The sequence below is a fragment of the Panthera uncia genome, chromosome D2 (assembly GCF_023721935.1).
Source record: "Panthera uncia isolate 11264 chromosome D2, Puncia_PCG_1.0, whole genome shotgun sequence".
NCBI classification, from domain to species: domain Eukaryota; kingdom Metazoa; phylum Chordata; class Mammalia; order Carnivora; family Felidae; genus Panthera; species Panthera uncia.
The window spans coordinates 72,715,635-72,726,138 of NC_064818.1; the positions used below are offsets into that span (position 1 = coordinate 72,715,635).

Here is a 10,504-nt window from a genome sequence, read left to right on the forward strand (position 1 = left end):
TTATATAATTTATAAAATTAAAATTATAATTTTAAGGGGAGGGGGAGTAAATTATAAAACATTACGTACAGTTTAATCCCATTGTTGTAAAATATATCCTGAATATATGTGTGCTCCTGGTAGAGTCTGGAAACAAAAGCATAAACCATTTTTTTTAATGTTTGTTATTCATTTTTTGAGAGGGAGCATGTGAGCGGGAGCAGGGGAGGGACAGGCAGAGAGGGGAACAGAAGATCTGAAGCTGGCTCTGCACCGACAGCAGCAAGCCCAACGCGGGGCTCAAGCTCACAAACTGTGAGATCGTGACCTGAGCCAATGTCACATGCTCAACCAACTGAGCCACCCAGGTGCCCCAAGCACAAACTATTAATAACCCCTAGGAGAGATGAGTGGGAAATTTTCACCTATCAGTCTTTTAAAGTAAAAGATTTGTTGATTTTGTAATTAAAAAAAAAAAATCTAGGGACGCCTGGGTGGCTCAGTCAGTTAGGGTCATGATCTCACAGTTCATGGGTTCAAGCCCTGTGTCGGGCTCTGTGCTGATAGCTCAGAGCCTGGAGCCTGCTTCGGATTCTGTGTCTCTCTCTGCCCTCCCCCCCATCAAAAATAAATGAATATTTAAAAACAATCTAAATGCCAGAGGTCCTTTATTCAGCAAGAAGCCTAGCTTTAGATCAGCAACTTCCTAGAGCGGTGGGCCAACAGGTGATTTTTTTTTCCCCCTGGGCTAGCTTTATTCCACCAGCTGACCTCATCTCTTCTACACAAACATGAAGTCTGTTCTGGCAGGTTGTGAACCTCAGCTCCCAACAGGAAGACCTAGCCGGGAGCTGCCCTGCTGGTTTACCCAGGAAAAACCACCAAACTCACTGCTCCAGGTGAGCCACTGGAGAGGCCACCCAGGTCCAACTCCTCCTCTGGCCCTGCGAATCAGCTTCCTCCCTCTTTGCACTACCCCCACCCCCAGCCCCAGTTCCCACTATTTCCACCAGCAGGAAGGATGGGATCACTGGAGTCCCCAATACATACACAATTTAAGTGATTTCCTGTTACTTCCCACTTAGAGATGATGTGCAGGAAATAGGCAATTGACTCAAGTGACACAATCATGTCGGAAGCAGGATGGGGAGCCTAGCGCTCTCCAAGCAGCACCCTGAAACCCCCCCCCCCGCCCCCGCCAACCACCCAACCAACTGCCGATGCCCGCCTGCTTGCCCTGCAGTCAAGGGCTCAGCCACACGGACACTCCAGGTTTCTTCCTTGGAAACCAGATGTTTCCACAGTGATCAAGAGTTACCTAAGAAACTAAGTGTGGATCACTTAGAACAAGGCACCAGAACCTGCCGTGGAGAGAAGCCCCAAAGTATGCCTTCTCCATACCCGGGCTGGACAGCTGCCCAGGGCAAGAGTTGCTGCCCAAGGACTGCCTGAGTGCATCCTATCCATGCTCCTCACCAATGCCGAAACCTCAGGAAGAACCTCGAATGCACCTCACTGGGCCGGCGGGAGCAGGAGCGCAGAAGCTCCCGGGCGCCTAGACCCCCTGCCCTGCAGCGCCCCCATCCATACGCGCCCCGCTTCAGGCAGCGCACGCCGCTGTGTCCAGGGGCTGGGGCGCGGAGAAAGCAACGGAGTCGGGGCGGGGACGAGATGCAGGGCATGGCCTTGGCCTCCCCTGCTTCGGGGAGTAGAAGAGTGAGAGGCAGACGATGGAGACCGAAGACAACACCCGGAGTTGGGCAAGAACTGGAGAGCATGGGGTTGGCGCGGGTGCGAGTGGTGCCAGGGGCAGAGCAGTTGCAGGACACTGAAAAAGCGTCGGGGGTGAGGCTCCCGCCCAGCTCTGGTGCGGGTGAAAGACGCTCCGAGGCTGAGAACAGGGGCGAGGGACGCCGCAGGCGACCGGGACGAACAGCTGCAGTGAGCCCGCGCTCCGCCTGGGGGCGCGCGGTGGCCGGTCCGGGCCTTGCGCACCGAGGGGCTGGGAGGACGGTGAGACGCTACGAGAGGCGACAGGGAGGCCACCACGGCGTCGACCATGGCAGGCCCGTGGTGTAGGTCCGGCGCTGTTGGCCACCACGGGGTCTGCAACAGAGGCGCGCGGCCCCGTGAGCGCCCCCAGCGCGTGGCTCCGCTGCAGAGCGGCCACGAACTCCGATGGAGATCCACCGCGAGACCAGGAAGCTGAAACCCAGACACTGCGTGATCACTTGTCTGCAGGAGGACCACGAGGTAGCACAGGAAGGTGCTGGGCACCCAGCGCTGGAATTTGGGGACCTAGGCCAAGGTCAGCGGCACAGGAGCCGGTGGTAGAGGGCCAGAAGTTAGTCCCATGGTGCAGGGACTGCGTGCTGCTGCCCATGTGGATGCAGAGGGAGTCGCTGGTGACTGCCTCTGAGCCTCTGAAAGCACCCCCGTGGGGTGGGAGAAAGAAGGACCCCAGCAGCCAGGCCACGGACACTCACCTGGTCCCCCCGAGCCAATCCACCCTTGCCAGGGTGGATGGCACTAGTGCAGCCCACTGGTGCAGCTCACAGACCCCACCTGATGTGCGAGACGACAGGCCCTTGGGTGTCCTGCTGGAGCCCAATTTCCCGCGGCTTGGTCAGGCAGAAGGACCTGTGCTTTGGCCAGGTCTTGAGGCTTTGGCTCAGCTGCATGTGATGACAATTGCTTATTATCAGTCTCAGAAGAGGCCCTTAAGAAGGTTTCCATCTCCCAGAAAGTCATGTTGATATGAAAATGCCCCAAGCTCTGCAGTTATATCACAGAAAGAAAGGGGGCTTTGCTGGAGGAGACTAGGGTAGAAGGAAATAGGAATAAAGAGACTTGTTCTAAAGAAACCGTTATGGCCGTTGAAGGCACTTACATGTGCTCTCGTTTTCCACCTGTGCCTGTGCTTGGGTCTTTTTTGTGAAAATGAGGAGGTCAGTGTGCCCCAGCATCTGCAGTGCAGATGGGGCCTGGGAAGGACTTGCCCCACACAGTGGCTCCACCCCCCGCAAGGCCAGGCCACCAACCTGACCGCCCCAGGGCATGCTATGCTGCAGCCCTGCACCCCCTCCCCAGGTGCCGGGGCCATCCTCCTAGGATAAAGACCCAAGGGTGACTGTGGTGTTCCGGGCTAGGGAAGAAGCCCAGCGCCTGACTTCTAACCTAGAGCTGGGGCCTGAAATTTGTATTTGATTTTTCCAGCTCAAAAGGATTTTTTTTTTTTCATTACCTGGAGATACTGAGTGAATGGGGGTAGGAGGGAGGGAGTAGCTTTCCATTCATCTTTAGATGTCACTCCAGAAGGAGGAGATGAGTCCTGGGACTGTGGGATTTAGTCATCAGCAAGTCAGGAAGAGGGTTTTTTGAGAGCTGAGGGAGGGAGGCAAGGAATACTTAAAAGAGGAGACTGCCCTTTGCTTTTTCTGGCTCAGCTTTTCTTGCTCCAGACCCAAACATCAAAATGAAACACATGTGACCTTTCATTGTTAGGTCCCTCTTGAGAGCTCTCTGTGAGATTTACCACATTTAAGGGCCCAGCTGGAGATCCTGTGCAAAATCCTGTTGTCCACTTCTGCCTGGAGCTTATCTGAGAAACGATCAATTGTGTGAGCTCCAAGACCCCACAGTGGGCAGGAAATGTAATGAACAACCCTCCGCTGATGTGATGAAGCGTCTGCAACAGAATTACCCAGAGTATCTCTCCCACACGATTCACCTTATACGAACCCACCAACCCACCAGAAGGTGGATGCTTGAATCCCACCACCTCCTCTCCATGGGAGTGGACAGAGCCTCAGATCAGAGGTATATTATAGTTAATATGGGGAAATAGCAGAAAAGGGGCTGAATAGAGAAATAAAGAGCAGGAAATGAAGAGGAATTGAGTTGGAAAGCAGGGGGAAAAGATACGAAATCTGTTAAAACTCAATTTTCAAAACAAGGCTTTCTACTTGCAAAGACTGACTGAGAATGCAGTCTTTCAACATATCAAGTCTGCAACACCCATCCATCCAAAGAAATATTTCACACGTCCAACATCTGTTTAGAGTTTATCTCACTTTGCAAAATAAATGGATCGCTGGAAAGGTGTCCATAAATGCATTTTTAAGTCTTATTTTAGAAGTGTCAGAAAATCATCTTCATGATTCTGTCATGAACATTTTGGAATCTGGGTGATCAAATTTGACTTACAGACCCATGTGTTGGGTGTTTTTAAATTTCTGAAGTGATGTGTGTCAGTGGATAATAAAATGTTAACCTTTAATGATCCAGATTAATGATGAATATAGAAATTAATCATGAAATTCTCTACTCTCCCTTTGATAGACCTGTCAACTTAGGCACATGCAGTTTTGGAGAGCAGAGAGCTTGGTGCCATGGATTAAAATGCTGTCATTACTGAGATTTGGACCAAGGGGCCACAGAAGACCCCAAATGAACAGTTCATTCCTGGAATTAGCTAGAATTGACAAATCTGGGTTGAGTAGTGTGTTTTCCTTGACGTGATTTATTTTCACTGTGACCCTGGCCATCCCGAGGTTTCGTAACTGGAGATGGTACTAATTTGATATTTATTGAGCACCCACAATGTATCAAACACAGTGCAAGCCCCAGACTGAAGAGCTTCATACAGTAAGTCAGTCACACATGCGTCTTATGCAACAAAGACATCAGCAAATGGAGGGAAATCCATGGAAGATCTGCTTTGGGGAACAAAGCTGCTCCTGGCCACTTGTCGGTGGGGGATAGACCCTGGGTTCGCTCTCAGATCTAGCTGTACCCTTGCCTGGGTCCCCTTGATGTCAGCCCCATGCCTTGCATTTGCAACACTACTAAATGTTCAGACATGCAAGCCACAGGACAGAGATGGGTTAACTAGCCAACCCGAGAAACCTGGAACTTAGCACCACCAGTAGAACAGGCTGATGATCCACAAGAACAAAAATTCAGGAAGGTTACATCAATCGGGATATTGTTACCTTAGCATCTCTCACAGTTGCTATTTCCAGGTGACCGTTGCCAATGCATATTGAAACACTCCCCAGCTGATTTAGTGAGATAAATCTATTGATGGGCTGCCAAAAGTGAGGCCTGGTGACAATGCTCGCAAAGAGAATTACAGAACCTCCCATCAGCCTCAGAATGGGCTGCTGCTAAGTACCCGCCTGCCTCTGCTCCCAGCTTTATGGCCTGTATGATTCCTTGCAGGAGGAGGACTGGATGCGTGGTATTGACTAAGTTATATCAAATAAAATTTTCTACTTCAACGCTAAGTGGATTTCTATAGGACTCACTTCTGAGAGTGTTTTTTTTTTTCACTTTTTAATGTTTATTTTTGAGAGAGAGAGACAGAATGCGAGCAGGGGAGGGTCAGAGAGAGAGGGAGATACAGAATCCAAAGCAGGCTCCAGTCTCTGAGCGGTCAGCACAGAGCCCGACGCAGGGCTAGAACTCACAAGCCATGAGATCATGACCTGAACCGAAGTCGGACGCTTCACCAGCTGAGCCACCCAGGTGCCTCCTGAGAGATTTTCTAAAAAGTCAGTTTGCTTTATAGTCAAACTAGTCCCAAATAGATTCCAGATAGGGTAAGAATTAATTAGTTGCTATTCAGTAGCCAATTTGGATAATTTGTAAAGATGTTTATAAACACGGAATAATTCTCCAGCCTCTTTAGGCTCTCCATAAAGTCCATGTAAATGTTAAAGTTTTTAACTTAAGTTGTAGGCATAGAAACAGGTGGCAGCTTTTCTAGTAATTAATGAGGACACTTTCTTCTCACAGTTGATGTAGACTTACATCAAGCTAATCAGAGAACACTTCAATTTTTTTAACACCCTGGAAACCAGGATTTGGAATAATTCATGGTGTATAACTTTATAATGCAAATGATCTAGAGTTGAATCATGATACTTAAAAAAAACTGGACGCATACACTCACTGCCTTACATATAGGAGATTTGTAAGGAAACCTGAATGAATACTTATATATTCTTATTATAAGGATTTGCCTCTGTGTGATTCATTGGATACTGTCTGAAAGCTAGAGGAGTATTATTCCCCATCTGTAGCATAGGACGCCCTGCCAGAATTCAACTCCAAATTTTTAGTACCTTTGGCAGGTACAATCAAAGCTTCATTCAGATGTTTCTGAGATTCATTAGAAAGACAATAATTCTTAAGGGGCTTAACCTTGGATGCACATTAAAGTCACGTGAAGTGCTTTGAAAAAATGCTGATGCCCAGGCTCCATCTCTAATCAATTGGACTCTCTGGGGATAGGGCCTCAGCACTGGTGTTTTTTGGAAGCTCTCCAACTGATTCTAGGAGCAGCCAAGGCTGAGAACAGTGATTTAAACATTCCAACAAAGAAAGTACAATTAAGTGGGGGTGCCTGGGTGGCTCAGTCAGTTAAGCATCTGACACGTGGTTTCAGCTCAGGTCATGATCTCAGTTTGTGAGTTCGAGCCCCACGTCGGGCTCTGCACTGACAGTGTGGAGCCTGCTGGGGATTTTCTCTCTCTGTCCCTCCCCTGCTCACTCTCTCTATTTCTCTCAAAATAAATAAATAAATAAATTTGAAGATTTTTTTTAAAAAAGGAAGTACAATTAACCAGATCCCTCCCCAACGAATCCCATCCTTTCCCCCATCCCCTCCATTCTAGATGCATTCCCATCAAAAGAATGCTCTGAGGAAACATGAAATGCCTGTTTGGCCTTGAGCCTCCCAAGTAATGGAGCTGTGAACCACAGGAGCCAGTCTCTGGGATGCCTGGGGAATGAGCTCATGTGGAACAGGGAGTGACATAGGCTTTGTTCTCCACATCCACAGATGAAGCTGAAAATATTTATGCCATTGCTAAAGGTAACCTGCATCTCCCAAGTTAACCTGCCTATCCTTTCTCCCAAGCCAGACTTTTCCTGCCTTCCCCCATGCTGGGAAAGGTCTAGCCACATAACTACTAAAGACTCATATTGCTAACTAACCCAACCATAAATACTTCCTCTTCCATCATGGCTGCTGGCATTGGAGTAATGGGACTTAATCCTTGTCATCCCCAAGCCTTTCTCCTCTTTCCCTTCCTTTCAGGGCACACTTTAATGAATGAATGAGCCCATTTCAGAGAGTAAGCTAAGGAGAGAGCTTGATTCTACTGTATAGTGAGCTAGGGCAGTACTGGAGTCTTAGAGATGATAACTGAGTTGCTGCAGTTCCTGCACTAGTTCCTGTCCTATGTGCCACGGGGGCTGATCTGGCAGGTGGATAGCACGTATCACTTCACAAAACTCCCACCCTCACTGTCCAGTCACTGCTCCAACATCAACGTGAAGATCCTTGTCCAGGGTACTTGTCCTCATTTACAGAATCCTCAGGAGGCTAAGACGAGGGTTATCAGCCTGGTATCATGGCCCAACAGTCTTCACTTGTCCCTCTAACCCTGGAAAGAATTAAGTATTTGATGGTGGTCTGGTGGCGGTTTATTTTTCTGTTCTGGCCTTAAGTAAATGTCTCCCCATCCTTGTATCCTGGGTTGATTGTGTTCCAAGTGTGTCACCACAGAGCAGGTGCTGAGCAATCAGATGACAGCTGTTGATCTGTTGCAACTGAGCAGTTACAGAATGCTATCGAACATGGTTTACATTGAGTATTCAGAAAATCAAATATCTGTGTTCCTGCCTTGTAGCAAAGACTGGGTGTGTATACACAAACATACACCCAGATAGATGTCTGTCCTCAGTCATATGCCTCCTTAAGTGATCTGGACCTTTTCTTCTTTATCCCTATTTATCTCTTCATTGACTAATTCATCTTATCAGTTTCAGATAGAAGTTAGGTGACAAGGAGGAGGGAAAACACTTAGAAACCACCTTTCAGAAGATCTTGCTATCAAAAGGTGGTTTCTAAGTGTTTTTGCGCTATGGATTCAAGTGAAATTAAAAGTGAAACCCTTTTGGTGTGTAATGATCTTATTCAGGAAATGCTGAAATCCCAGATACAGACTTGTCATACTTCCCTGGAATCCTAGGAATTAATGGGTTCAAACTTACTAAGCAACATCAGGTATTCTAGCTCAGTTGAGTCCTTTTTAAAAGGCGACCGGAAAAAGCCTCACCAACCCCAACGCAGCCATTTGAAATCCCAACCCCATTGTTCCTTCATCTCACCATTGAGCAAGCAGAAGGGAAAGCGAGGAAGACAGCCACGGTTCTGAAATACTGTTATGAACCAGGAGAAAGGGCTTTGTTTGGCATTCAGGGCATAGGGAGGAAATAATAAACCCTCTCACCTCTCCTTGGCCTCTTTCAAGCAAAGCACAAGACTCCCTCCAAAGCCCACTCAACATTTTACAAAGACACAAGGACAAAGCAAGACAGCTGGACAAGAGGGCTAGGCTGGAAGTTTGGTCACCTATTGGATTTGCTCTGGCGCTGGGGATAAGCTCTCCAGTCCGGCCTCAGGTGGGCACCCTCGGAGACTAGTGGACATGGAGGTCCCCAGCCAAGGCCCGGTGCAGTGGCATCAGATGACCACGCTGACTGTCATGCTCTGGCCGTGGGGCACGATCTTGCGGGGCCAGGCAAGCAAGAGCTTGCGCAGCTCCTCACGGAAGCTGTCGTGCAGCCAGGCGTAAATGAAGGGGTTGTAGCAAGCCGAGCTCATGGCGAGCCAGTGGCAGAGCAGCTGCACTAACCCAAAGGCGTAAGGGTCGATGGCTTGCGGGTCGAGGTCCCGCAGCAGGTTGAAGACGTGCAGCGGCAGCCAGCACACGGCGAACACCACCACGACCACCACCAGCAGACAGAAGGTGCGGCGGCGGCGCGCACGGTCCCAGTCGGCCTGGCTCTGGGTCACGCAGCCTGGAACCACGCGGTTCCGTAGCTTCACCGACACCCGGACGTAAGACAGGAGGATGACCAGCAGGGGGAGCAGGTAGGTGACGAGAAGCAGCCCCCAAGCATAGAGCTGGCGCTGGCGCTCCTGAGACCCCCAGAATTCCTCGCAGAGGCGCACACGGTGCGGCTTGAGCTCGACGTGGTACGTGTGCATGGCGGCCGGCAGCGCCAGCACCGCGGACAGCGCCCAGATGGCCAGCACCGCATAGGCGCTGAGGCGCAGCGAGATGCGCCTGCGCAGCGGGTGCACCAGCACGACGTAGCGGTCCACCGCGATGGTGGTGAGAGTGAACACCGACACGTAGACGGTGACGGGCTGCAGGAAGAAGACAAGGTGGCACAGGCCGCCGCCGAACACCCAGCCGCGTGGCTCGAAAGCGTAGGCCAGCGTGAGCGGCACGCAGGCGGTGCACATGAGCACGTCGGACAAGGCCAGGTTGCCGATGAGGAAGTTGGTCACGTTGTGCAGCCGACGCACCCGCGCGATCACCAACACCAGCAGGCAGTTGCCCACCAGCCCCACGACCACCACGATGCTGTAGAGCAGCACGATCAGCCCTTTCAGCTGATGCACCAGCTGCAGGCTTTGGAAAGGCGTGACAGCCTGAGCGCCTGGGCCAGTCACCGACCCATTGTCCGCCGAGGCCTCTGTGCTCTGGTTGGCAGGAGTTGAGGCCGCCGGTGGCAACCCAGAAACTAAGTCAGGGACCGGGGGACCCTGAGTCGGCAGTGAGGCCATAGCCACCTGTCCAAAGAGAATCAAAGTCTGTCACTTCCCATTGTCCATCCACCCCCTCCCATTGTCCATCCACCCCCTCCTACACCATTCGTGCCTCCCTCCCCCACCTCAATTACCCAAATACTCCCTGTAGAATAACTGGCCAAAATAAATCAACAACAACAACCAAAAGTGCGGTCATCCCCCCTATGTAAAAATAAATCTATGCTAGGTCACATATGTACAGATTATTTAAACGCCTCCTACTCAATTTAGAGCCTTCGCGGTCCACGCAGGTCAGACCCTGGAGCATGGTCCTACCTGGCGAGTGGGGCTGGGCGGGCGGGAAAACGCTACGGGGAGGGAGGGGCCGAATCCCGGCTGTCCCCTAGCTGTCCTCAGCCCACGACGGCAACGCAGGCTTCTCGCTTCTCCGCCGGAGCTGAACGGATTCAGGAGTTCCCAGTGGGCTCCCAGTTTTTGAGAGGGACCCGGAGCGCCTCCCCTCCGCCCCGCCCCCCCTCCAGCGCTCCCTTGTATGGAAAATGGGGGCGGAGCGCGCACCACCCGACTCGGTGCTTAGACAACTAGAGAGAAGGACAGTGGAGAGGGTGGAAACAGAAAAGGAAGGAGGGGCCGGCAAACCTGGGTCCGAGGCACGAGGGAGAATCTTGACTGCAGGAGCTTGCTGCGCCTGGGGAGAGTCCTGCTCTGGAGGAGGGTGAAGTGGACGAGGAGAGAGGAGCGGCGTCTAGCGCTAGGCTCGCAGGAGCTACGACCTGGTGTAGTTTCAACAGCGAAGGCGCAGGGGAAGAAGTGGAGTGAGGGATTGAGCAACACCACAGGATGTGAAGAGGTCCTTAAGAGCTGGATCCTGCTTAGAGTCTGGGCTAGAGT

The 10,504-nt window shown here is 51.0% G+C and overlaps 1 protein-coding gene across 1 annotated transcript; it reads right to left on the reverse strand.

Annotated features, from left to right (window-relative positions):
- Positions 1–8,163: 8,163 nt before the first annotated feature.
- PRLHR (prolactin releasing hormone receptor) lies at positions 8,164–9,648 on the reverse strand. Its single transcript, XM_049646653.1, has one exon. The coding sequence runs from the start codon at positions 9,626–9,628 to the stop codon at positions 8,516–8,518; it is 1,113 nt and encodes a 370-aa protein (XP_049502610.1). The 5' UTR covers positions 9,629–9,648; the 3' UTR covers positions 8,164–8,515.
- Positions 9,649–10,504: the final 856 nt, after the last annotated feature.

What these genes read in the sequence shown, in the direction of transcription:
- PRLHR (XM_049646653.1), bottom strand. Translation starts at nt 9,628, where the DNA reads ATGGCCTCACTGCCGACTCAGGGTCCCCCGGTCCCTGACTTAGTTTCT.